Source organism: Onychomys torridus, chromosome 2, assembly GCF_903995425.1.
Source record: "Onychomys torridus chromosome 2, mOncTor1.1, whole genome shotgun sequence".
Taxonomy (NCBI): domain Eukaryota; kingdom Metazoa; phylum Chordata; class Mammalia; order Rodentia; family Cricetidae; genus Onychomys; species Onychomys torridus.
In genome coordinates, this window is record NC_050444.1 from 155,039,551 (window position 1) to 155,066,480 (window position 26,930).

The window sequence follows — 26,930 nt, forward strand, 5'->3', positions numbered from 1 at the left end:
CAGATACCGGAAGGCATCAGATTCCTTGAAATTGGAGTCACCGTGTGGGTGCTGGAAACTAAAGCCAAGTCTTCTGCAAGAGCAAAAGTGCTCTTAACCTCTGAGCCACCTCTCCTGTACCCGGTCTTAAATGTGGGTGTTCAAGATTGGGCTTGGGTTGTCCCGCCTGCAGAGCAAGCACTTTGCCCACTGAGCCATCTAACCAGTTCAAGTTGCCGCTGTTCCTCGGTATTGCAAATTACCAAAACCATAATGGGAGCCACAACTAGGTTCACATCTCTGCTCCATCACAAAGATGTGCGAGTATGTGCAATTTCCTTTTTGCAACTAAGTTTACAGTCTTTCAAAAAAAAAAAAAAAAAAGAGGCGCAATAACACGGTTTTATGATGTGAGGAACAAGTGAGACGATGAACATGGCATCTGGCACACAGTCAGTGCCGCTACGGATCTGTTTGGAGTGGAAAGCCAAGCTAGAAGTTAAAAGTGAGAACAATTCCAGAAGTAAACTAACGAAGAACTTTTGAGTGGCCAGGCGCATGCGCCTGTTGGCGGTCGCGTAAGTTGAGCCGCGCTGCGCAAGCGACGGAAGTTACAGCCGGGAAGCCAGCGAGGTCGGTTCCGCCCGGCTCTAACATGGCGGCGCCCTTTGTCTGCTGTGAAGCGCTGCCCCCGGCCTTCTCGCGGCCGTGATGCACCTCCCCCTGTGGTAGAGTTCGGGACATGGCAGGTGAGGCTGGGCCAGCGCGGGCGGCCGGGGAGTCCCGGGAGGCGGGACGGAAGCCGCAGGGGCCCGGAGACTTGAGATGCCGGGACAGTTGTGTGGGGGAGGGGAGGCCCGGGCGGAGGGCGCCGCGGGCCGGGGAGCGGCCCGGAGGGGTGGACGTGCACCCGCGCTGCCAAAGGGGCGCGAGTCGCCTCCGGGACTGGGTGACACCCCGGCTGGTGGCATCTCCGCCCCCGCCGCCGGGCTGTCACCGCCCCTTGACCCCGCGCGCCGGCCGCGGCGGGTGGGCGTGCTGCGGCCGCGTGCGGGCGAAGTGCGGGCCGGCCTGGATGTGTTGCGGAGTAGGGGCGGACACTGCCCCCACCGTAGACCATTCATTCATTCACTCGTCCATCCATCTGTCCACCCTCTTTCCCTCCTCTCCGCCCCTGACAGATCTGAGAACAGAGCAGGAGATGCCCGCGGACTAGGTCCGCAAGTGGGACCAGGGTTCTCAGCTCCAAGCGGAGACTCTACCTCAGTTTCCTCAGCCTTAAAGCAGGGCTTATAATAAAACCTGTCTTCTAAGATTGTGTGATAGGTTACATGAGGTAATAATAGGTGTACAGAGCCTAGCATGCTTACAGTTAAGAGAGTGAATGTCCGGAAAGTCTCTTGCTGTTATCTGTGCCCTCGCTATTCAGAGAGCAAAGACTCACATAAGAGAGAGAAACAGGCCTTTCAGAAATCACTGTGCTGCAGGAGAGAGCCTTACTCCGGGACCCTTACTCGGTCTAGGTGAATCCAGGGAGTCCCATTCTCCCAGGAAGCTGAGCCTAAAGGATACTTAGGGGAGTGAGGCAGGAGAAGGATGGTATGTCCTTAGTGAAGGTGTTGTCCTCTTCCTCTAGCAGAGATGGGCAGTAAGGCCATCGAAGCTCTGCCTAAGTCTTTAGGATGTTCCAAAGTTCAGCACTTTTAGCTTTTAGGTTAAAGAGAAGGCATTTAAGTATCAGGTTTATGGACAAGAAAGATCACTGGGCAGGTTGAAGAGGGATAAAGGAGTGAGCCTGAAGTCAATTAAGAGATTGCCAGACTAATTTAAGTGAGGCGTACGAGTGGCCTTGAGTAAGTTTAGGTGCAGAGAATTAGTGGGGAGAGATAATTTTGGAGGTAGAATTGATAAAACTTGGTGATAACTCCATAGAGAAAGCACTGAGTTTTCAGGATTGTCCCATTTCTTCTTATAAGTGTGTGTGTGTGTGTATGTGTGTGTATCTGTGTCTGTGTGTGTCAGCACAATTTGTCAAGAGTTGATTTGGTTCTTATCTCCTGCCTTGTCAAGTCAGGGTCTCGCTTGTTTCTCCTGTATAGTGTCTTACAGGCTCGATACCCCAAGCATTCTGATTCTCCCATCTGTCTGTCATCTCTCCCCAGGAGAGCTGAGATTAAAGTTGTGCCCCACTGCATTGTGGGTCCTAGGGAATCAAACTCAGATTGTCAGGTCTGCACAGCCAAACAGGCACTTTTACCTGCTAAGCCAAGTCCCCAGTGCTGTCCTCTGTCCTTGGCTAGTGGATGTTGGCATTGCTCACTGTGGTAGGAAGGAACACATTTAACAAGAGGAAAGATTTAGTTTTAAATGAGCTGGAAATAATGTACCTGAGAAATAGTTAAGTAAGCCTGGGATGGTGGTTCATGCCTAGAATCCCAGTACTTGGGAAGACAAGACAGAATTGTGGATAGTTCAACTCACTATGTAGCCTGAGCTATATTGCAAGTTCTGGGCCAGCCTGAGCTATAGAGTGAGACCCTGTCTAAAACATTGAGGTGAAGCTATCTGGTGGTGATCTGCCGCTGTCATGAGGGTGTGTATGGGATGAGAATCGGTGTTATGGACATCTCAGGAAAGTCTGTGCTACCCTGAACTTAGCAGATCATCACCACTGGCTGGGCCTGTCTCAGGAAGGAGTTCCTGAGTGTAGAGCTTGGGATCCTGATTGTTGATCTTGTTTCCCAGGCCCTGCACACAGTCCTTTCTACATCAGGCCAATAGTAATTAATTTACCATTCACTGAGGGCTTACCTTTTGCCAGGCTCTGCACTGAGCTCTGCACTTGCCTGATTGGTGGGTGAGAGGAGGAGCTGGGCCTGGAGAGCAAGCAGGTGCCCCCCCCCCCCCCTTCTCACTGGAACTTCTGCTTTCGGGTGTCTTTGACTTAGGTGATGAGCTGGAGGAGGGGAGCCGAGCTGGAGTTCCTACAGGCACACTGTCTGAGAAGAAACCCCCCGGCTTTTTGGAGATCTGAGGTATGTCTGTAATACTGAAGGACAGAAGCTGTCTGTAGGAGACAATTTTGTGGGTTTTGTTTTGTTTTGTTTTGTTTTGTTTTTTGAGGCAGGGTTTCTCTGTAGCCCTGGCTGACCTCAAACTCACAGAGATCTGCCTGCCTCCTGAGTGCTGGGATGAAAGGTGTGTTTTTAGTCATTATCTGTACTCAGCATGGTTCAGATTGCTTTTTCAAGATTTTTTCTTTTAAAATTAATAATAAAGTCAGGTGGGGTGGTGCACACCTTTGGTTCTAGCACTTGGGGATTCGGAAGCAGGTGGATCTCTGGGTCTGAAACTAGCTAGGGCTACACAGTAAGACTGTCTCAAAACATTTAGTGAAAAAAAATCCTTGTTATAGTTTTATTGTGAAATGGTGGGTAAACTTTGTTTTCTTTTTTGAATAGTGTCTCAGTGGTATTTGCTCTGTCACTCAGGCTGGCTTTGAATTCAAAGTGATCCTAACTCTGCTTCCCTAGTTCTGGGACTATAGGCGGAGCCATCATGCCTGACTTTTATCAGCAAAACTAAAGTATGCTTGCTTTTTTTTTTGGAGACAAGGTCTCTCTACCCCTGGCTATCCTGGTTCTTCTATAGAAGACCTGGCTGGCTTCACACTCTGCCGGTGCCTCCTGGGCGCTGGGTTTGAAGGTGTGTGTCACCACACCCAGATTTTGACTTATTTAATTTAACTTAATTAATTATTTATTTATTTTTGGTTTTTTGAGGCAGGGTTTCTCTGTGTAGCTTTGCTCCTTTCCTGGAACTCACTTGGTAGCCCAGGCTGGCTTCAAACTCACAGAGATCCGCCTGCCTCTGCCTCCCGCCCTTGACTTATTTTAATTAGGTGAAATCTAAAAGTTTTCCTACAAGGCTCCATGGTAGATTGCTAGCCTAACCTGTTTAAGGCCCTGGGTTCAAATCTCTAGCGTTGCAAATCAATGAACTAAAATGTTCCAACAAGGCAACCCCAGGTAGCGTGGCCAAAGTCTAACAGCTTTTTCCTTCCCTCCTTAACAGTCTGGAAATACTTGTCCTGGGGCTTGTTGAGCAGGCCACAGTGCCCATGAGTTGCATCTGCAATAGGATTTCTTTGACCATGTGGTTTTTACTTCAGTGCAGGCATCCATCTAATGGCCCAAGTTGGCTCCTTCAGGTCCTGCCATCATATATGAACTCTATCTCTCAAAAAGGGAGAGAGAGCAGGAACCTCATGCTTACCTGTAAGGTTCTGATGTTTATTTAGAATGGTGCATTTTTGTAGCATGGTGCCTGGGGCATCTGGAGTCTGGAGCGAAGAACAAGTCATACTAATCTGCTGCTGGAGGAGTACCAGTTTTGAGAACCTGTTCTGGCCCAAGTGACAGGGTCATGAGTATGGGGCCCAGCCCTGCCCATGGTAAAGTCCACTGAAATGGTGAGAGTGGGCTGGATGTGTTCCCAGGATACTGTATGGGGTAGATTTGTTGTTCTTGGACCAGTGTCCAGGCTTTTCCACAAGTGTGCTCTGCACCCAGTGTGTATCAGACACCGTTAGGTACTTGACAGGATTGGATTCTAAAAGCAAAGCACTTTTAGCCACATACAGTTGTGGCAGATCTTTCTTTGGACTGCTGACTCTTGAATAACAACACAAAGACATTTTATTAATTATGAAAGCTTGGCTTTAGCGTAGGCTTGTTTCCAACTAGTACCTAAAACTTAAATTAACCCATTTATATTAATCTATGTTCTGCCATGTGGCTCATCTCTCTTTAGTACCATAAGTCTGACCTGTACCTCAGATTCTTTCCCAGAGTTCCTCTCTCTCTCTGGAAGTCCTGCCTAGCCAAGCCTCTCCTGCCTAGCTATTGGCTGTTCAACTCTTCATTAGACCAGTCATAAGGTGCCTTAGACATGTGAGGAAGATCAGAGACATATTTTCACACACTGTGCAGAACTATTACTTCAACATACAGTATACTACAGGGTGTCTCGGAGGTCTGGCCACCAGTGTGAGGATGCACAGGGAACCTGCCTGGTGTCAGAGACTGGGCTGAGGTGGTGAAAATTTAGAGTGAAGTACTGGTAAATGTCCCTTCACATAGGAAGGGACAGTGAGGACTCGGAAGTGTGACTCTCTATCACCCTATCTTGTGGCTCTGTCTAGAGGGCCAGTTGTGTCATGGCCCAGACCAGGTGTCTGCTGCCTCCTGCTGCAAGGTCCAGGATGGCTCAGAGCCCAGAAAGCCAGCCATGGTTCAGGGAGGAAAGCCCCCAAGGCACAGCTTAGCTGAGTGCCACCTTGGAGAGTCAGGACTGTGCTGTGCCTGTCTGGTTTTTCCAGGAGTCCCCAGCTTTCTAATCAAAGTCGTTGGTCTCTGGACTTTGGAGACCATATCCTGAGAAGTGTGGAGAGGATTCTTTTTTTTTTTTTAAGATTTATTTCCTTCCTTCCTTGTTTGTTTGTTTATTTATTTATTTATTTATTTTTATTGTTTACACAGAAGAGGGTGCCAGATCTCATTGCAGATGGTTGTGAGCCACCATGTGGGTGCTGGGAATTGAACCCAGGACCTCTGGAAGAGCAGTCAAGTGCTCTTAACCTCTGAGCCATCTCTCCAGCCCCATGGAGAGGGTTCTTGACTCGATTCCTTCCATCTGGAAGTCTGTCCTAAGCTCCCTTCAGTTGGGTGGAGTCCCTCTGACTTCCTGGTGGCACATGCTTTTAACCCAGAAGCTTGGGGGACAGAGGTAGGCTGATCTCAGGCTGGTTTACATAGTGAATTCTAGGCCAGCCAGGGCTGCATAGTGAGACCGCATCTCAAAACCAAACAGAAGCCTAAACAAACAGAAGGCAGGAAGGAAGCAGAGGGTGAGATTAGAATGGGAATGCCCTCATGTCTACACAGCTCTGAAACCAGAGGCTCAGAAGGAAGAATCTGGCTGAGTCAGGTGCAGGCAAGAAGGCAGGTCTGGTGTCTTTGTCACATCAAACACAGGTTCAGTTTCTGGCCCTGACAGGTCTGGCCTATATGCTGCATCTACTGTCAGCACTCCCCTGTCCTTAATGGAAGTCTCTGCCACAGGCTCCCCACTCCTCCTAGCTCAGAAGCCAGAGCTCAGAGGGAAGCACACCTCTGTCCTGGCCAGGGCCAGGGGCCTCACAGGGACTCTCCCAGTGTGCTGAGTCAGTCAGCTGCCTTCATGCTGCAGACATTGTCTTGGGTGTTTTGGAGCTGGGTACAGGAGATAGAAGCAAGGGCTTGGTGTGTGCTAGGCAAGCACTTTGCTGCTGAGAGGTCTCTAGCCTTCCAAGCCATGTCTAGGGCCAGGCTTCTTACTCTTCCTACTGTGAGTCCTTTCAGCCCGAGACGTGATCCTGCGTATTTAGGCATATAAAATAGGTGCACGAATCAAACATTTTCTGATAATTAATCATGAACACTTTTATGCTTGAACCAGCACTTGGGGGTCTGAGGCAGGAGGATCACGGAGTTTGAGGCCAGCTATCTACATGAGATCCTGTTTCAAAGAACATCAACAAAAAGTCATTAAATCTGAACCATCAGAATAAATGAATACATGCCCCCACCTTTCCTCACCCACAATCTACAAAAAAGACTGTCACTGTGATCTTTAGGATCCCGTGTGCCCCGTCTGGCCATCCTCAAGCTTGCTTTTCTCCTTCTCGAGATCATCTTCTTCTTCTTCTGTGTGTGTGTGTGTGTGTGAGAGAGAGAGAGAGAGAGAGAGAGAGAGAGAGAAGGTCTGAGGTCCATGTTGGGTGTCTCACACTGAACCTGAAGCTTTGTGTTTAATGTAGACTGGCTGGCCAGTGAGCTGGGAATCTGCCTGTCCCCACTCCCAGGTTCCAGGGTTCTAGAGGCTGCTGCTGGCTTTCACATGGCTTCTGGGGATTTGAAAGCAGGTCGTCAGGCTTATGCAGCAGGCACTGTGTCCACTGAGCTCTCCCGAGTCCCAGCTTGCCTTGCTTTGTAGTAGCTTTACCACGTGGTCGTATTACTAACCAATGTGCCAGTTAACTTTGTACTTGTGCTTATTTTTTTGAGACGGGGTCTCAGGTACTCAGTTTGGCCTCAAACTCTATGTAGCTGAGGATGGTCTTGTGTTCCTGATCTTCCTGCCCCAGCTTCCTGGAATTATAGGCAGGTGTTACCATACTGGCTAATTTTGTACATTTTAAAACTCCATGGGTTGGGGATTTAGCTCAGTGGTATAGTGCTTGCCTAGCAAGCACAAGGCCCTGGGTTTGATCCTCAGTTTAAAAAATAAAATAAAAAATAAAAACCCTCCATATAATACTGTTTTCTTCAACTCTTTTTTTTGTTTGTTTTGTTTTGTTTTGTTTTTTGGTTTTCTGAGACAGGGTTTCTCTGCGTAGCCCTGGCTGTCCTGGAAATCTCTCTGTAGATCAGGCTGGCCTCGAACTTAGATCCACCTGCCTTCCTAGTGCTAGGATTAAAGGTGTGCACCACCACTGTCCAGCTTTTTTAATGTTTTTAAGTCAGGGTCTTGCTCTGTAGTAGTCCAGGTTTGCCCCAGACTCTCTCTAGCTGAGGCTGGCCTCAAACTTACGGTAATCCTCCTGCTTCTGCCTTCCTAGTGCTGGGCATGGCCATATTCTGGTGAGTTGTTGCTGATGTGTTGCCCCACTGTCTGAATCTCAGTGGGCAATGCCATTGCTTGCCCACCTCCCACAGTCCTCATGCCTGCCTCTCCAGTACGTTTTGATTTTCACTTTCCTGAGGCAAGAACCTTACACTTGAGAACATTCTACCTCCAGATTTTCTGAAACATCTATTTACATTTTTTTCTCACTTTTCTATTTGGCTATCTTTTAAAAAGGTTTTTAAACATCATTGATAAGTAAGCGTGTGTATGTGTGTGTGAATATGGACACATGCATGTCACAGTGCATGTGTGGAACTCAGAGGACAGCATTATGGAATGGGTTCTCTCCTTTGACCTTTACATGACTTCCCAAGGCTGAACTCGGACCATCAGGCTGAGCTGTCTTGCTAGCCCAGTTTGTCTTTGGTATGTTCTGTGGCATTAACACACCCTCTTCCCAGATGATTTGGGTGCTCATCTGGAGCTACAGTGCCCATCCATGGACATTGTGGTGTTTATTTTGTCCACTGATCCTTTGCTATTTAGACCCGCTGTAGTGCAACTATGCACTTGTGATTTTTGGCTTGCCTTTTTACACTGGGATGCCCCCCACCTAAAAGATACCAGCATGACCATCACACTACAGGAACTCAAGTCAGTGTGCTGGAAGACAACAAAGACAGTCCCATATCTGTAGACCCTGACTCTACGGCCACAGTTACTATAACATTACATAAGAAGGAGAATCAGGTTTGAAAAGTGGCACTGGGATAAGGTGGTATGCTTACCAAAGAGAAAGCAAGCCTCATGTTTCACAACAGAATCCGTTATGAATGGATTGAAGTAACGTGGGAGACTTGGAAGAGAGTATTAAAGGTATAGAAAACAGCTTTAAAAACAAAATAAAGATGAAATAACTTCACCTCCACCCCCACCCTGGGAAGGTCTCATTAGACATCTCAGGTGGCTCTGGACTCACTGTGTAGCCTCAGCTGGCCTCAAACTCCTGATCCTGAGATTACAGATGGGCACCACACCCATTAGGAAGTTCTTTTAATTAAGCAAAAAGTGCTATCCACACAGGAAAAGACTGGTGAATTACATGAAAATTAAGAATTTCTTTTCCACTGGGTGGTGTTGGCGCATGCCCTTAATCCCAGTACCTGGGAGGCAGAGCCAGGCGGATCTCTGTGAGTTCTAAGCCAGCCTGGGCTACCGAGTGAGTTCCAGGAAAGGCGCAAAGCTACACAAAGTAAACCCTGTCTTCAAAAACAAAAACAAACAAACAAACAAAAAACCTGTGGAGATGGGCCCAGCTATAGCTCAGTTGGTACTGTGTCTGCCCAGCATTCACAGAGGCCCTGGTTTGACCTCCAATTCTGCATAAGCTAGGCATGCAACATTTGAGAGGTGGAGACAGGAGGATCACAAGTTCAAGATCATCCTTGAGTTCAAGGACAGCATGAGACCTTGTCTCAAAGAAAAGGGGTGGGGTGGGGCTGACAGCCTCAGTTTGACCCCTGGAATCCAGTGGTGGAAAGAGAACTAACCCCCACAAGTTGACCCCCCTCTCCCTCCCTTCTCTCTCTCTCTCTCTCACACACACACACACATACAAACTCAATAGAGTTTTAAATTGTTGAGATCTTTTTCTTAGAATTGCTTTGAGCTTGCTCTCTACCCATGTCGATACGCTGACTGAGATGGGTTTTGAATTCACTGGCTTCCATTGTACTTCTTGCCTCTCTGCCTCACAAAAGCAGGGGTTATAGGTGTGTGCCACCATCCTTGGCTAGTTTTGTTTTTAAATTTTTTTATTTTTTATGTGTTTGGGTGTTTTCTCTGCATGTATGCCTGTGCACCAGGTGTTCAGTGCCTATGGAGGCCAGAGGGCATTGGATCCCTAGGACTGGAGTTACAGATGGTTGTGAATTGCCATATGGGTGCTGGGAACTGAACCGGGTCCTCCACAAGAGGAGCAAGTGCTCTCAACTGCTGAGCCTCTCTCCAGCCCCTAGTTTTGTTGTTTATTTTTTTGTTTTTTTGTTTGGTTTGGTTTTTGAAGATGGTTTCTCTGTGTAGCCCTGGCTGTCCTGGAACTTGCTTTGTAGTCCAGGCTGGTCTCGAACTCACAGAGATCCGCCTGCCTCTGCCTCCTGAGTGCTAGGATTAAAGGTGTGAGCCACCACATCTGGCTTGTTTTGGTTTTTTGAGACAGGGTTCCTCTAAGTAGCCCTGGCTGTCCTGGAACTCATTTTGTAGACCAGGCTGACCTTGAACTCAGGGATCCACCTGCCTCTATCTCTGTAGTGCTGGGATTAAAGGTGTGCACACCACTGCCCTGCTCCTGGCAGGATTTTGCTGCAGAGACCAGACTGTCCTTCAATTTGGTCCTCCTTCCTCAGCACCCCAGCACTGGGATTACACATGTACATCACCATGGCCTGGGACTGTTGGAAATCCTAAGACAATACATCAGTGAAGATGGAAAGTTAAAAAAGCATCCTGCTAAGGGCTAGTAGACTGCCTCATCTTGTCATCACTCTGTGATTTCTGTCCTACTTGAGGTGCATGTTGTGGTAATCTGGCAGGCTCATGAGTGGACCCATTCATTTAACATTGATTAAATCTTCACCCTAGAAGGGACCTTACTACTAATGGGGGAAAAAAACCCAGGAAAGGTCAGCATGTTGTACTGAAGGTCCACTAAGTCTTTCTCTGTTCTTTTTCTTTTGAGATAGGGTTGCATGTAGCTGAATTGGCCTTGAAATCCTGATTCTCCTGCCTCCACCCCTGTGCTGAGAGTACAGGTGTGCACCATATGCTCAGCAGAAACTTCCTTCTTTTGAATAATTTTAATGTTTTTTTATCACGGTAATTATAGATAATAATGATTTCATTACTGCACTTCATACATGTACATATTGTGTTTGATCATTTTTCCCCCATCACATTCTCGACACTCCCAGTCTGCTCTCCCCTTCTTCCCAGCTAGTCCTCTCTCTATTTTCATACCCTTTATCTCTCTCTCTCTTAACTGGTGAGTTTAATTCGGGTTGCTTACAGGAGCACAGGTGAGAGTTAGTTCTTTTGTTTTTGTTTTTTCAGGAACATGGATAATTTTTTCCTTCCCCTAGGAGCCATTAGCTCCTTGGGGAAGGGTGCTATGGATGTCCTGTTTATCACTGACTGACTGACAGACAAATTCTGAGTCTCTGTGGTTGTTGCTGCCCACTCCCAAAAAAGAAACTTCTCTGGCCAGCGCTGGCAGCAGCATTGATCTGTGAGCATTAACATCATTATTTAGAAGGCAATTTGATGGGCATGTCATAGCCCCTTAGTCAAACACCAACTGTAGCTTCTCTGTTAGGGTCTGACCTCTCTCACAGTACACACACACACACACACACACACACACACACACACACACACACACGTGTGAGAGGGAGTTAGTAGAGGGACTGGCTTCCTTGATTATACAGGTTGAGGAGGAGAGCCTACCATAGACTTCTGCAAGCTGAGACCAGAGGCTGGTAGCATGGCTCAGCCCAGATCCGCAGGCCTCAGTACTGGGTGAGTGGCCCAGTATAAGTCTGCATCTGCTGGTGTGAAGCTGAGTTTGAAGGTCAGAAGACCTGGAGGAGTGAGGGCCAGGGGCCAGAGAAGGGCATCCCTGGCTTCGGAGGGAGATAACAAGAGTCCTACCTCCCCTGTTCCCACCATGTTCTACCTGAATCATTGGCCAATGAGGGTGCCCACCCAAATAAGAGTAGAACTTCCTCTCACTCCAGAAGATTCCTGAATGACTTGAGTGATGCTCCACAGAAGGGGACTTTTGGTTACCCCATAACTGGCCCAGCACTGTTACTCCAGTGTGCACTTCTTGCCTGGTCAGTGAGTCGTGCACTCCCTAGGACAAGGTGAGTATGGTTGCTGCTGACAGTTCTCCCCCAGCATCTCCATAGCACCTTCTGGCACCATGAGGACTAGGCAGCAGGGAGAAAGCTTTGATCTCAGTTCCAGCTTGATTTCTTCATCCTGCAGCCAGAGCATGTGCTGACTTCAGCAATAGGGTCTTCCTGTGTAGTTTGGCTGGGCAGTGACAGCAGTAATTGTGTGTGGTGGGATGCCATTTGGCTCTAAAGGACACTGACGTCACAGACCACAGATAGCTAGTCTCTTTTCTCTGTAGGATGATTCTTCTCTGCCCTTTCTCAGTGGAGCCTCTTTGCTTGTGCAAGTCATGTGTTCTATAGAAAGGAGCTGGCGCTGTTGTTGGGTCTCAAGCACTGAGGCCTTGGGTTGCATCTGCTTGAGGAAAGTGGGCCCCTGGTAGTGCCCCCCACCCCCCGTCTCCTGGCTGTCACTGTTGTGGGGTAGTGGCCCCCCTTTGTCTCCTGGCTGTCACTGTTGTGGGGTAGTGGGCCCCCTGTCTCCTGGCTGTCACTGTTGTGGGGGTAGTGGGCCCCATGTCTCCTGGCTGTCACTATTCCAGCATGTTTTTACGTATAATAATGACGGTGCCCAACAGCCTCCACTGTCACCCCAGGTTTACAGAAAGGAAGTGGGGGTTCCTGCTGCCCAAGGACCAGCTCTGCCTGGTTCCAAGCCCTAGGCTGTGGCTGGGCCTAGGAGCTGCCCCCAGAAGTCACAGGCAGTTCTTCACAGCATCAGGCTCATCCATGCCTGAAGCTGAGAGTGCCACTGCTCTGGGGTTGGGACCTTGTGGGGGGGACCTTGTTCCCAGAATCTTCCAGACTGACACATTCTTTGTGGAAAAATTCGTAATTTTCCATTTCCCTTATGAAATATTTTTTCTTAAGTTTTTAGTCACCAGGTCTTGAAGAAAGTAGAAAATGTCATTTGTGGTTGTTATGTTGAGTTTCATACGATAGCTCAGGCCGGCCTTGAACTAGCAGCAATCCTCTGGCCTCTGCCTCCTGATGCTGGCCGGGATCACAGGTGCATTACACCACAGCCAGCTAGAGATGCCTTAAAGGGTTATGCTGGAAAAGAAGGCCTCTAATCCTGAGTAAATATCCTCCCTCCCAACTCAGCTTCCTCCCTTCCTCTGTTTCAGTTTTTAATGGATATTATTTTATAAGTGGTGAAACAGAGAGAGGTTGCAGGTAACGGTGTCCCCATGTGCCCTTTTGAGAGGAGCCCTTTACCGTTTTTTTCACATGCCCTTCAGGATGTGGGTGTCTTTCCGAAGTGTGACTCAGCTGCATTGTGACTCAGCATCGCAGTGCTCAGGACTGTGCTGAATGTCACTGGGGCCTTGAGCCCCTCAAGGGAGAAATCCTTCACAGTTCTGTGGGATTTTGTGGGAGGCCCAAAGACTAAACCCTTCCAGTGCCGTAGGGGGACAGTGACATTTTTTCAGGGCCCAACGGTCTAATTGAAGACGTCTTAATTTTGTCAGCTTTATTTATTTATGAGGCAGCTCATGTCACCTGGGTTTGCCTCAAGCTTTGTATAGCTGAGGATTTCGGGGTGGGCCAACACTTGAGGTTGTACATTGCTGGGGATTGAACCCAGAGCTTTGTATATGCTCAGCAAGCACACTGCCGACTGAGGCGTCTCCATGCAGCAGTTTGCCAGCTTCTCTCTGCTGGCTGTTGTTCAGGCTGTGGAGGCTGAGCTGTCCCTGGTGTGGCTGTCACTGCCCTAGCCTGTCCCTGCAGGTTCATCTCCTCCTACTCTTCTCTCACACATTCTCTCTTGAAACACAGTTACATTATGTATTTATTTGGTGTTTATGTGTGCATATGCCATGACGTACATGTGAAGGTCAGAGGGTAACTAGCATGAGTTGGTGCTGTCCTACCTTGTGAGTTGCAGGGATGGAACTCAGGTCATCAGGCTTGGCAGCAAGTGGCCCTTAGCCACTGAGCCATCATGCTGGCCCTGTTTCTTTTTGTAGGCAGTATCTCCTCTCTTTATTACTGCCGTCTTGTCTCTGGTTGGTGGAAAGGGAGGTTTTGATTTTCCGTGGACTCTTGTTTTTCCTCTTCTCAGGGAATGGTACCACCATGGCAGCTTCTCATGACAGAACTTTCATATCATCCTCTGCTTCCCTCACAGCCCACATCTACTTCAGCAGCTAATTATGTCTGCTCCAATGGATGCACGCTTTCTCTTTTTACTTATTTATTTTTTCAAGACAGGGTTTCTCTTTATAGCTCTGGCTGTCCTGGAACTTACTTTGCAGACTAGACTGGCCTCATTCAGAGCTCCGCCTGCCTCTGCCTCCCTAGTGCTGGGATTAAAGGCGTGTGCCACCACACCCAGCCAGCATATGCACTTAATCAGAGTACTGTTGCCAGCTTGTTAGCCTCCTCCCCCACAGTCTGTGGTCCTTCCAAGGCCCTGTGGCCCTCTGCAGAGGCTGCCTGGTCTTCCTGCTCACTCCTGCTTTCTTTCAGTCTCTTAACTGCTAAGTGGACCTTTCAGAGTACTGTCCTTCCGTTTCCAATTCTCACAAGGCTTTTTAAAAAGTGTGTGTAGCTTAATGGCTAAAGTGCTTGCCCACCATGCGCGAAGCCCTGGGTTCCATCGCCACATAACCCTTGTGTGTGGCACACCAGCATTTGCAGGGTGGAGGCAGCAGGTTCATCCACAGGTACATAACAGATTTGAGCTCAGACAAGATTCATGGGACCTGGGGAAGGGAGAGAGGAGAGGGAGGGAGGGAGAGAGAGACAAAGACACTTTGATTCTCAAGTCCAGCATCCCCTGAGATCCTGGGTGACTCAGCCTCTCCCGCTGCCTAGCCACCTTTCACTCAGGTCTCTTTCAAAGAAAGGCATTTGCTCTTGGCCCACAGGTTAATGGCTCCTGGGTTACAGGGGTACAGTTCTGTCTTGCACTTCTTGCAGGAGGTCCTCCTGACTCCCTTTCTCGGTTATCATAGTTCTACCTGCCTCTCCTCAGCACCTGACACCTGTGTTACCTGCGCTCTCTGTCAGTTGTTAGCGGTCTTCCTCACGAGGCCCAAAGCTCTAGCGTTTTGCCTCACATGAGTACAGAGAGGGGCTGTGCCTAGTCAGGTTTATGAGTCACCAGGTGTCATAACTACAGGTTAGGTAGCTCTACCACCCTGCCAATTTTCTGAGTATTGGAGAGATTGCCCATCGAGGTCCATGGCAGTTTCTCAAATGTTTACTTTAGTCTTAGTGTGTTCTGTGTTGCTACAACAGAGTACCACAGGCTGGGCAAGTTATAACCAGGTGTGTTTCTCATAGTTCTAGAGACCGGGACATACAATGTCAAATGCTGGCTTCTCTGCTTGGGAGGTGGGAAGACCAGGAGTTCAAGGTCATCCTTGCCTACATCACAAGTTCAAAGTCAGCCTGAATACATAGGCTCTCAAAACCTCTCAAAAACCAAAACGGAACAAAAGGCGTCAGCATGTGGTCCAGGCCTTGGTGTTGTACCCTGGCATGATGGGTATTAGAGGACAAGTGAGAAAGTAAAATAGCAAGCCTGCCCTGGGGCTGCACCCTGCATCCCAGCACTTGGGAGGTGGGGAGAAGGATGAGTCAAGGGCAGCCTGTGCTATACAGCTGTTGCTGAGTCAAGAAAAAAGAGGAAAGGCCAATAAACCAATCAATCAAGCCTGGGCAGTAGTGTCTCACACCTTTAATCCCAGCACTTGTGAGGCACCAGCAGGTGGATCTCTGAGTTCAAGGTCAACCTGGTCTATATAGAGAGAGTTCCAGAACAAGGTCAGGGCAACATACAGAAACCCTGACACAGGAAAAACAAAAACAAACAACGAACTGGCTTTTTATAATACACATTACAGAAAATACTATGGATTCAGGGCTGGTAGACATGGCCTCAGTCAGGGTAGCACTGGATGAAGTGTCCAAGTCTGGAGTGGTTCCAAGCAGATCCGGATGTTTAAAAGAGGGGGAGCTGGGAACACAGCTCAGGGATACAGCAGTTGGTTACCAAGTTTGTGCAAGGATTTGATCCCTAGCATTGTCCTCTCTCATCCACTGAAAGATTATCTTTCTAGATAGATTATGTGCGTGCATGCACACGTCTTTATATATCAAGAGAAACTGCTCAAAAAATGGAAGAAACAGTCTGGATACAAGGCCAGCACTTGCTGGATAAGGAGCACTGTGCTACAGGGTGGGTGTGCTGATCATTGTCAGTTTTCTCTGCCAGCTTGTTTGAAGGGACAGCTTGGTAGTGGGTCTGGGTGCATAGCTTTCAACTTCTCAGAGTTGTGAACTTCTGTTTCCTTGGCCTGGCCTGGCCTGGTGTGCGTGCGTGCGTGCGTGCAAGTCTGTGAGCCACTTGTATTTCTGGATGATCAGGAAAGGTGAGTGGCACTCAGTGGTGACCTCTGTGTGGAAGCTGGAGCAGGCTGGTCCATTCTGGGAGCCAGCCAAGCTCAGTGTGCCTGCCTGCTTGAGGGAGCATTTGCTTTCTGGCCTAAGATGTGGCCCCACCCCCTCATGCTAGTCAGTGCCTGTCAGTAACTTGGATCATGTTTCAGTGTGTGGCAGGAGCCTGTTTGGCTTTGGGAGAGAGCTGTGCAGTTGAGGCATCCTGGGGCTTCATACAAGAGCGCCCTCAGGGTTTACCAGTGCAGTCACTTGGTGTAAAGCCCCTCTCCGCAGAGACAGTTCACCCCCAGTGGCTCGCTCCTTCCATGCCCTCTTTGTTGTGTGCCGTGCGTGCCCTTCCCCATGTGTTACAGGAATTTTCCAGAGTACATTTAGAAAGGGATGATGGGTTATGATTGGTGGGTCTAGTCACATCCAGAGTGCCCAGGAAAAAGGATGCAGAGACCATGTGATAAGGGGTTCGAGCCTAAAAGAGTAACTTAGACTATGTCTGTCTGCTTCCTGTTGACAGACAGCTGCTGGGTGCTGAAGGTGTGTGCCTCTGGCCTAGCTGAGTTACTGTGACTAACCCTGTAAAGTGTGTGAGCCCCATCACTGCTGGAGACGCTCTGGCCCCCTGGCAGCCAGTGGCAGACCCTGGACTCAAGTCTGGAGAGTTCCTCCCTAGTCCTTGCCTCTCTGAGGCAGCAACAGGAAGGTGGTGCCCAGGGTGGCTGTGTGCTCAGTTTGCAGGTGACAAGGGTGTGGTGTTCTGGCTCTGTAAAGTGTCGGGCTGAAACAACTCTCTAAGTGTGTTGCTTCACTGCTGGAGGAGCTTGTGGAGTTGACAGAGAGGATCTCAGCTCCTGAATGCGTTGGACTGAGGAGCTGAACCAGCCCTCCTAGGTCCCATCTCCATATGCCTTTGTCAGGCCATCACCTCCACTGAGGCTCACCATCCTGCCACTCCCACAGGGCCTTAGGATACACCAGAGTGACAAGCCTTTGCCCTAGGCTGTGCTGTGACTGCTCTTAATGCTTTGCTTTTTGTTTGTTTTATTAGAAACTTTGAACTGGCTAGGGTGGTGGCTGGGCGTAATGGCGCACACCTTTGATCTAGCCTTGAGAAGCAAAGGCAGGCAGATCTCTGAGTTCTAAGCCAATTAGGGCTACACAGTCAGACCCTTTTCAAAAAAAAAAAAAAAATTACAAAAAGCAGCCAGGTGGTGGCGCACGCCTTTAATCCCAGCATCCAGGAGGCAGAGACAGGTGGATCTCTGAGTTTGAGGCCAGCCTGGTCTACAGAGTGAGATCCAAGACAGCCAGGGCAGTTACAGACGGAAACTCTGTCTTGAAAAACAACAGCAAAAAATCCAGTTGCTCACTGATGGAGACATATGGAGGCCTGTAGTGGAAGTTTCTCTGGTCTCGCCTGGCCCCACAGTTGGGACGAATCCCTCCCACCGGCTACCTCCTGTAGCCACTTATAAAATAGTTACTCAGAGGCTTAATATTAATTACCAACTGTTTGGTCTAGGGCTCAGGCTTCTTGCTAGCTAGCTCTTATAACTTAACTCAACCCACTCCTATTAATCTGTTATGCCACGTGGCCTGTGGCCCTTACTGGGCTGATATCTTGTTGCTCTTTGGGGCGGTGGGCTCATGTCCCTCTTACCACCTTTCTCTTTCCTGTATCTCTGCTCGGATTTCCCACCTGCCTTTAAGCTGCCTTGCCATAGGCCAAAGCAGCTTATTTATTAACCAGTGGAACCAACATATATTCACAGCATACAGAAAGACATCCCACAGCAGAGGCCTGACACAACACTCTGGGGAGGAGACAACCACAGACAGACAGACAGCCAGCCTAAAAAGCTCTCAGAAGTAGATGCCTCTGAGAGCTCCACTCACTGAGTTGGAGTGGCTTGCTGTAAAGCAAGGGATATAGAACACAGTGAAACAGTGGTGAAAGGGAATGAATGATGGGCCAGGAACTGGATGACCATCCCAGACAAAGGAGGGCGGCCGGGGCTCCAGCAAATGTACATTGGTCACTCCTGACCAGGCAAACCACATACGGAATGTGGGTGCCCTGTCTGCACTCAGAGGTGGTTCCCTGTGGCTGTGGAGAAGGTGACTAGGACTCTTGTCTGCCCACAGCTTTTCCACCTCAGAAGACCGCTCTAGCGTCAGTGTGGTGGGGCTGTCACACCTGCTTTGGTGCCTCCGTGTGTGCTCCTGGGCAGCTCGCCCCAGGCCTGGACATGGCTTCCTCTCAGTGTCTTGTGCCTTGAACAGCAACACCGAAACTCTACCTCTCATCCCTTCAGGTCACCAGTGGGAGTGGGCTCTTTCTGGGGTTTGAGGACTTAGTGTTAGATGTTTGGCGGCGCTCTTACCCTGTGAGGAAATGTCACAAAACACGACAGATCCACTAACAAGAGTTTTGTTAGGATAGGAAAGAAAGGGACAGACGTGAACAGGGCTGTGAGAAACACACGTGGTCAAGAGAGAAAGAAAGAAAGAGGAGCCGGGAAATTCAGTGCTGGCTTAGAAAGGCTGGGCTGCGCCTGCGTACACGGACTTATGTGGCTACTCCACACATGCGCGTAGATCACAAAGCCACAGGGTCCTGGTCATGCGAGACGTTTTGACCCGGAAATGGCTATTTTGAACCGAAAATAGCTAGACGGAAGTGTCTAGGTCCTCCAGGCATGCTCAACCGTGGGGGCATGTTGTGAATTCATATTTAGATAGGCAGTTCTCAACCTGTGGGTCACGACCCTTCCACAGGAGTTGCCTAAGGCCATTGGGAAACACAGATATTCACACTACGATTCATGAGAGTAGCAGCATTAGAGTTATGAAGTACAATGAAAAGAGTGTTATGGTCAGGTCACCATAACGTGAGGAACTGTTAAAGGGTCGAAGCATTAGGAAGGCTGAGATCCACTGACTTAGAGGAAAAAGTGTTTTACAAGGTGTCTCGATTTGCAGTGGCGTTGCTGTGGGTGTCCTTTTCCTAACTCTTGCTGTAGGCACCTTCTAGTTGTAGATGTTGGCACTGCCAGGCCCAGAAGCAGTGCCCCTGCTTGGGCCTGGGGGAACAGGGCTAGGTCTCCAGCTTGGACTTGCACTTGGCCTGATACCACTGCCACATTCCCCATTAGATACTTCACCTTAGTTCAGCAAGTACATACTCTTGGTATTTTCTTATTCTTTGAGACAGTGACTCATATGACTCTGGCTGGCTTGGAACTCGTCATCCTCCTGCCTCAGCTTCCTAAGTGCTGAGATTGCAGGCTGATACTCAGAAGTTTCGAGAAACCACAGGGTGGCGAATGTGTCTGTGCTGGCGTGAAGGGGCGTGGCTTCTGTTGGCTTTCCCCAGATGCCCAACACCACATGGTCATCGCAGCTCTAGGCTGTAGGCCGGTGACAGCCCAGGATCAGGAGCAGCCAGTGCTGCTGCATTGGGCAGAGTTCCCCAAGTCACTCTCCTGCCCAGGACAGCCTGGTTCTGGAGTAGCTGGCTGTTCTGGGGTTTGGATCCAGCAATGCAGCCTGCTCTATGTACTGTGGCATCACACAGTGGGTGCCAGGTTTAATTTTGAAATGTTCCTAAATACCTTTTTCTCTATAAAGAAAAATTCATTGTTTCCCTCGAAGATCGCTCATCTCGAAGTTTTGCAGTGGCACTGGGCAGGCAGGGGCTACTTGGATATCATCTCAGCTCCGTCAGTGTAGTTTATAATTGGGCACCAGGCCAGGACCTTTCCCAAGCCCATTCCCTTGGGACAGCTGTGGGATTTCCAGGCATTAAGTGAAGCCCTTAATAGAGAAGCCGCCCGGGCAGCTCTTGGATCAGGATTGGAGTCACTTATCTGTCTTGGAGAGCCACCACTCAGAAGTTTCTGGAGGGAGCAGACTTAACTGCTTTATGTAGCTCCTTGAACCTGAGAGAGGGAGGGGCTAAGCAAGGGCAGGGTAGGAAGGGTGGGGTAGGAAAGCCGGGGAAGGAGAGAGTGGAGGTGGGGGTGGTAAAATCCCCACCCTAAAGAACCCAGCCTTGTGTGGACAAGGAAACAGAACTTGCCTGTGGGAGCTGGAGAGAGGGAGTGTTCTGCAGCTGATGATGGAAGAGCCACCTGGACTTAGAGCCAGCCCCAAAGCTGATGTTTGCATTTTATTCTAATCGTGTGTGTGTGTGTGTGTGTGTGTGTGTGTGTGTGTCTTCGTGTGTTCTTTTTGTAAAACGTGGTAAGCTGTTTTACGAGATTGCATTTTGACTCCTTAGCTTATTACTTCCTGTGTGTTCTGCTTTGGGGGCACGCTATCTTGGTACTCTTTAGTTTGGGGAACCTGCCCTGTTTGGGTAAGCTTTGGCTTGCAGCAAGTGTCTAGACTCATCTGCCCTTCTGTGGTAGAAAGCCTCTCCCTGGTTTAATGCTCCTTGGTGAGTCTCACCTGGGGCTTAGCAGTTAGCAGCAGGTTGGGCTGGCGTCCTTTCTCGGTGCTGACAGAAGGCTCTGGCTTTCTGCAGCCATGGATTTCCCCCAGCACAGCCAGCGTGTCTTGGAGCAGCTGAACCAGCAGCGGCAACTGGGCCTTCTCTGTGATTGCACCTTTGTGGTGGATGGTGTTGACTTCAAGGCTCACAAGGCGGTGCTGGCGGCTTGCAGTGAATACTTCAAGATGCTCTTTGTGGACCAGAAGGACGTGGTACATCTGGACATCAGTAATGCAGCAGGTACCTTATTGGGGCCAGAGCCTCATATCTTGCAGGGCCCTTTTAGGGCAGTGCCAGCAGGCCATGTCCCACCTGAGTTTGAGCTCTGACCCTATGGATACCAAGTTTATTCCATCTCTTCTGACTAGGCATGGAGTAACCAGGGACACAGGTTCACAGTATGATAAGGGCAGAGACAGCAGGACCAGCCTTGTTAGCACAGATATAGTAAGGCTGGCCCTAGGCCCTCATCCCTTTCTGTGACCAGATCAGTCCTGGGGCCGACAGCCAGGCTGTGTCAAGAATGATGAGAGGTGGCTGGGTGGTGGTGATGCACACCTCTAATCCCAGATTCGGGAGACAGGGGCAGGCGGATCTCTGAGTTCAAGGCCAGCCTGATCTACAGAGCAAGATCCAGGACGGGCACCAAAACTATTACACAGAGAAACCCTGCCTCAAAAAAAAAAAAAAAAAAAAAAAGAACTCTGAGGGGCTAGCTGGGCCTGGGATTGAGGAAGAATAGAGCAGTCTTAGGTCTGTACTCCTACCCAGAGCCCTCTGACCTGTTTTTCAGATGATCAGGACAAAGTAGTCTCTTCTTTTATAGATGTGGAAACAGACATGCAAGCATCAGATGACTGGAGGTTAGGTAGAGCAGGTGACGGCGTCTTGAAGACCACGCTGTCAGAGGAATGGGTGGCCTGTCTCCAGGTGTCCCTAGCCCAGCAGACAGGAGGTGGAGGCTTACTCAACTTTTCAAAATTTGATTCCACTGTTGGGTGGAAAAACATTAGTAGGCCCTGAAATTGGTCTGTGATGGCTGTCCTGTCCTTGACAGGCCTGGGGCAGGTGCTGGAGTTCATGTACACTGCTAAGCTGAACCTTAGCCCTGAGAACGTAGATGATGTGCTGGCTGTGGCCAGCTTCCTCCAGATGCACGACATTATCACAGCCTGCCATGCACTCAAGTCACTTGCTGAGCCGGCCAGTAGCACTGGGGAAAATACAGAAGCCTCAGCTGTAGAAGGTAAGATCACTGGAGCCTGTCCTAAAAAGTCCTAAGAAGGAACTTGGCTTCTTTTGGAGGCCCTGTCTCTGATTCTGGGTCACTTCACTGGGTGTCAGATTCGTCATCTGCCTTGCTGTCACTGTCAGGTGCTGGTAAGGGTTGGCCAGGCACCCCTGGAAAGGGTCCCCACACCTGCTCTTTGCTACCCTTGAGTACCAGACAGCAGGAGCCACACCTGGGTCACTAGGTGCAAGGGAGCAGAGCTCCTGCCTTCCCTCTAGTAGCTGCCCTCCCCGAGCTCCCTGGCTCTCAGGGTGTCCTCAGAAGCCCAGAGACTCCCATCATGGGCAGGGTTCTTTGCTGTATGCAGTCAGAGGATCATGTCCCCTCCTGTGAGCACTGACACACACCCCGTGTCTCCTGCCCCTGTACGGTGACGTCACCTGTGCTGTCACAGCTTCAGTGGTCCCTGAACAAACCAGTGAAGCACCTGGAAGTCCCCAGGGGGACTCGCCTCACCCCTCTGGCAGTGGACAGACACCTAGTAGAAAATGACAAGTCTGTCCTGTCCTGTCTCCAGGAGGAGACAAGAGAGCCAAAGAGGAGAAGGCTGCCGCCACCATGCTGAGCAGGCTGGACCAAGCAAGAAGCAGTCCGCACCCAGGCCCAGGCAGAGAGCTCAAAGAGGAGCGGGGTGGCCAGGCAGAAAGCGCAGCCAGTGGTGAGTTGTGATTTGGTTCTCATGGGCTGGCTACCTGGAAGAGGTAATGGACAGCAGGAAGTTGGTGCTGCCCATCACCTGCCAGCAGCCTGGGCCCCAGAGTAGTAAAGACTTAGTGGCTGGGAGGTCGGTGGCGTGGGCTCTGTACTTTGCTGGCTTGTGTCTAGCTCAGGGAGTCTGTTCTGCAGGTCTGCTCCAGCCATGGAAGAGTCCCAATCCAGCCTGCCATCCCTCCTCAGGTGCAGAGCAGACGGAGAAGGCTGATGCCCCCCGGGAGCCCCCACCCGTGGAGCTCAAGCCGGACCCCACGAGTGGCATGGCTGCTGCAGAAGCTGAGGCCTTGTCAGAGAGCTCAGAGCAAGGTGCCCCCCTTTCCCAGCCAGGGCCGGCCTTGCCACACATGCCTCACTGCCCTCTTGGGTCACCTCTTCCCTCACTAGCCTGTCCTGCTTGGACATTATTCACTTGAACTTTTGTCTTTCTTGAGTCGTAAGTTGCCTTAGTTGTACATCCCCCTCCATGTTTCCATTCGTCTGGAAGCATCCTGACATGGCCCTGGGGCTTCTGCTTAGCCCTGGGCATTACACAAGTGTGCCATGCTTCCCACAGGCTACATCACAAGTACTTATTGACTGGAAGTGCTACCCATCTGCCTGAGGCCTTACGCCCTCCAAATAGCAAATACTCAGGTTACAGACCCGAGAGTCACTGTCACCTAAAGAAAGGCATTTGTGAAGTACGGAGAGAGTTGGACCAAACCCAGAAGGGACTCTGAGCCCAGGCAAGTCCCTCAGTACCTGCTCTCTTCCGTGCAGAAATGGAAGTGGAGCCAGCCAGCAAAGGAGAAGAGGGACAAGAGGAAGAGGACACAGGGCCTGCCACCGTCAAGGAAGAGGGGATGCATCTGGAGAACGGGGAGACCCCTGAGGAGAATGAAGAGTCTGCAGGCACAGACTCTGGGCAGGAGCTTGGCATGGAGGGCCGGAACCTGCGCTCAGGCACCTATGGGGATCGCACTGAGTCCAAGGCTTATGGCTCCATCATCCACAAGTGCGAGGTGCGGGGCCGTGGGCGGTGCCAGCCCTGTGCCTCCAGGGTCTCTACAGTCCCTCACGCACTCCTTCCTGCTGCGCCTGCAGGACTGTGGGAAGGAGTTCACGCACACGGGAAACTTCAAACGCCACATCCGCATCCACACGGGTGAGAAACCTTTCTCATGCCGGGAGTGCAGCAAGGCTTTCTCAGACCCCGCAGCGTGCAAGGCCCATGAGAAGACACACAGGTACCCACCTTGCCTCCCCTAGACTGGGAGCCTCCCTGGACCCTGCAAGACCCCTTCCTGTCACCTAGCACCTTCTGCTCCACAGCCCGTTGAAACCCTATGGGTGTGAGGAGTGTGGCAAGAGCTACAGGCTCATCAGCCTGCTGAACCTGCACAAGAAGAGGCACTCCGGAGAGGCGCGCTACCGCTGCGGGGACTGTGGCAAGCTCTTCACTACTTCAGGCAACCTCAAGCGCCACCAGCTGGTGCATAGTGGCCAGAAGCCCTACCAGTGCGACTACTGTGGCCGCTCCTTCTCTGACCCCACCTCCAAGATGCGCCACCTGGAGACTCACGACACCAACAAGGAGCACAAGTGCCCACACTGTGACAAGAAGTTCAACCAGGTGTGCACCCCTCCCTAGCCAGCACGGTGGGTCCTGCTGGTGGCTCCCCAGGGTTGGCACAGAACAGCCACTATGTCTGTGGATAGGGACTCTCCTAGGATGTACCCTGAAGGGCAAGCTTAGACCAGGCTGTGCTGCACTGTCTTCCTCTGCTAGGACCCTGGCCCTTTGAGAGACCAGAAAGTCCACTATTCCCTGGCTAAAGGGCTTGGGGAGAAGCCGGGTTCCTAGGGGACCCTTCTGAGCCCCTGTCTGGGTGCAGGTGGGGAACCTGAAGGCCCACTTGAAGATCCACATTGCCGACGGCCCTCTCAAGTGCCGGGAGTGCGGGAAGCAGTTCACCACCTCAGGTAGGCCCAGAGCACCCTGGCTCCCCATCCTTATCCCTCGGCCCCTCACAGTGCAGCACACCAGCCTTGCCCTTCATTTCCGAAGGGAACCTCAAGCGGCACCTGCGGATCCACAGCGGAGAGAAGCCTTACGTCTGCACCCACTGTCAGCGGCAGTTTGCCGACCCTGGCGCGCTGCAGCGGCACGTACGGATCCACACGGGTGGGTGAGGAGGCCCTGTGTGGGCTGTGGAGGGGGCACAGGGAGCCGAGTGGGTGCTAGTGCCTTGTGCCTCTGCCCCAGGTGAGAAGCCGTGCCAGTGTGTGATGTGTGGCAAAGCCTTCACTCAAGCCAGCTCCCTCATCGCCCATGTGCGCCAACACACAGGGGAGAAGCCCTACGTCTGTGAGCGCTGTGGCAAGAGGTAGTGGCCTGCCCCCACTCCAGGGAGCATGAGGCCAAGTCCCAGGCTGTGTCCCAGAGTGGTGGGTACCCCCTAAGCTCCAACCCCCCACACACCATGGCTCCTGTGGGTCAACATGAGCCCCGTTATTTGTGGCCCTATAGATTCGTCCAGTCCAGCCAGTTGGCCAATCACATTCGCCACCATGACAACATCCGACCACACAAGTGCAGCGTGTGTAGCAAGGCCTTTGTGAATGTGGGGGACCTGTCCAAGCACATAATCATCCATACTGGTGAGCATGTGCTGCCCGCCTGTGTCCATCCCTTCCCAGCCCATTTTGCAGGAGAAGGGTAGGTGGGTAGAGGTAGGGAACCCTGTGCCACACTTGTTTACAGGTAGCCTTGAAGCTCAGTTCAAATGTGGACTCCACCTGCCTTGGAGCTTTCAAGGAGGATGCTCCTGAGGCACCTGTCAGCACTGGAGGCTGCCAGAGAACTTGCTAGAAAAGATGGGGCTGCTGGGTACTGGGAGGCCTGGAGGTGGCAGGGTGATAATTTGCCTCACCACCAGGAGAGAAGCCTTACCTGTGTGACAAGTGTGGTCGTGGTTTCAACCGGGTAGACAACCTGCGTTCTCACGTAAAGACCGTGCATCAGGGCAAGGCGGGCATCAAGATCCTGGAGCCAGAAGAGGGTGGTGAGGTCAGCGTGGTCACTGTGGACGACATGGTCACACTGGCCACTGAGGCACTGGCAGCAACAGCGGTCACTCAGCTCACAGGTGTGGACTGTAGGCAGCAGAGGGTGGCCACGGGCAGCTTGCCTTCGTGGCAACAACGGGGTAGGTCCCTGTGGCTTCTGCCTCAGGCCCTGCTGCCTCTGCCCACAGTGGTACCAGTGGGGGCTGCAGTGACAGCTGATGAGACGGAAGTACTGAAAGCTGAGATCAGCAAGGCTGTCAAGCAGGTGCAGGAAGAAGGTGAGAGGGGCAGTCTGGGGTGTGGACGCCGGTGCACCCAAGGTCCTTCCCACCCTGACCTCAGCCCACACCTCCACAGACCCCAACACCCACATCCTCTACGCCTGTGATTCCTGTGGGGACAAGTTCCTGGATGCCAACAGCCTGGCCCAGCATGTCCGGATCCACACAGCCCAGGCCCTGGTCATGTTCCAGACAGATGCGGACTTCTATCAGCAGTATGGGCCAGGCAGCACGTGGCCAGGCGGGCAGATGCTGCAGGCTGGAGAGCTGGTCTTCCGTCCTAGGGATGGGGCTGAGGGCCAGCCCACACTGGCAGGAACTCCACCTACAGCTCCTGATTGCCCACCGCCTGCAGAGTGAGCAGGTGGCCCTCTGACTGTTTATTTAAGGATGGATGGCACCCTGGGACTCAAGGTGCTCCTGCCCCAATCCCTAGAGAGAATAAATTTGATTATTTTCTAATGTTGCCTATGGTCCCTGTGTCCCCAGTGGGTGGGGAACTGTCACCTACCTAGCTGATACTGCAGAATGGTTAACACTAACTCAGGGACGAGGTGTCCTGGGACATCCCGGTGTCCATCATGGAAAGTAGAGCTCCATACTGTGTCTGTAAGTTATTTAGGGTGTGGGCAGCACCCTGTGGCCGAGATGTAGCTCCACTCGCCGGGCCTGTGTCAGGAGACCCAGGCAGCCTAGTGCCTTTAGCCAGAGCAGTGTATAGAACACGGACTGGCTTCTCGGTAAACTAGCATAGTGCTGCTTTACCAAGGCCACGGTGATGCCAGCCTGTGGCAACACTAGCTTGCTGCAGGTCACCACCAGGCTGGCAAGAAGGGAAGGGGAGCAGCCAGAAGCTTTGATGATGGGATCCTGGCAGGCAGAGCTGTGACCTTCCCATGGAGGAGTCCCACCGAACTGGACGGCCTGCTCTGTAGCCCCAGATCTGTCACCCAGATTCTCGTGCCACAGCCTTTTCTTGTCTTGAAGCAGGCATGGGAATTAACAGCCCCGGGACTATCAGGCTCCTTGCTCCTCCAATCAGGAGCTTGCAAGCGGGTAGGGAAAGGAGGGACTTCATTATCAAAATCGGAAGT

General features: G+C 51.1%; 1 protein-coding gene across 3 annotated transcripts; it reads left to right on the plus strand.

Moving 5' to 3' along the window:
* The first annotated feature begins 72 nt into the window (after positions 1 to 72).
* Zbtb17 (zinc finger and BTB domain containing 17) lies at positions 73 to 26,298 on the plus strand. Of its 3 annotated transcripts, none has more exons than XM_036179286.1 (16): positions 73 to 728; positions 2,928 to 3,014; positions 20,536 to 20,742; positions 21,560 to 21,748; positions 22,311 to 22,451; positions 22,640 to 22,813; positions 23,267 to 23,508; positions 23,591 to 23,733; positions 23,819 to 24,119; positions 24,382 to 24,469; positions 24,555 to 24,671; positions 24,753 to 24,873; positions 25,017 to 25,147; positions 25,426 to 25,635; positions 25,744 to 25,833; positions 25,913 to 26,298. In XM_036179286.1, exons 3-16 carry the CDS (start codon positions 20,538 to 20,540, stop codon positions 26,194 to 26,196), a joined length of 2,436 nt encoding a protein of 811 aa, XP_036035179.1. In that variant the 5' UTR covers positions 73 to 728; positions 2,928 to 3,014; positions 20,536 to 20,537; the 3' UTR covers positions 26,197 to 26,298. The 3 variants fall into 3 exon arrangements, with proteins under 3 accessions (XP_036035179.1, XP_036035180.1, XP_036035181.1); XM_036179287.1 differs by having other exon boundaries at positions 22,691 to 22,813; XM_036179288.1 differs by lacking the exon at positions 22,640 to 22,813.
* The last annotated feature ends 632 nt before the right edge of the window (positions 26,299 to 26,930 follow it).

Coding starts and splice junctions, on each gene's coding strand:
- Zbtb17 (XM_036179286.1), top strand. CDS start 20,538: ATGGATTTCCCCCAGCACAGCCAGCGTGTCTTGGAGCAGCTGAACCAG. Junction 23,509..23,590: donor CCATCATCCACAAGTGCGAG/GTGCGGGGCCGT, acceptor CTGCGCCTGCAG/GACTGTGGGAAGGAGTTCAC. Junction 25,636..25,743: donor AGCGGTCACTCAGCTCACAG/GTGTGGACTGTA, acceptor CTCTGCCCACAG/TGGTACCAGTGGGGGCTGCA.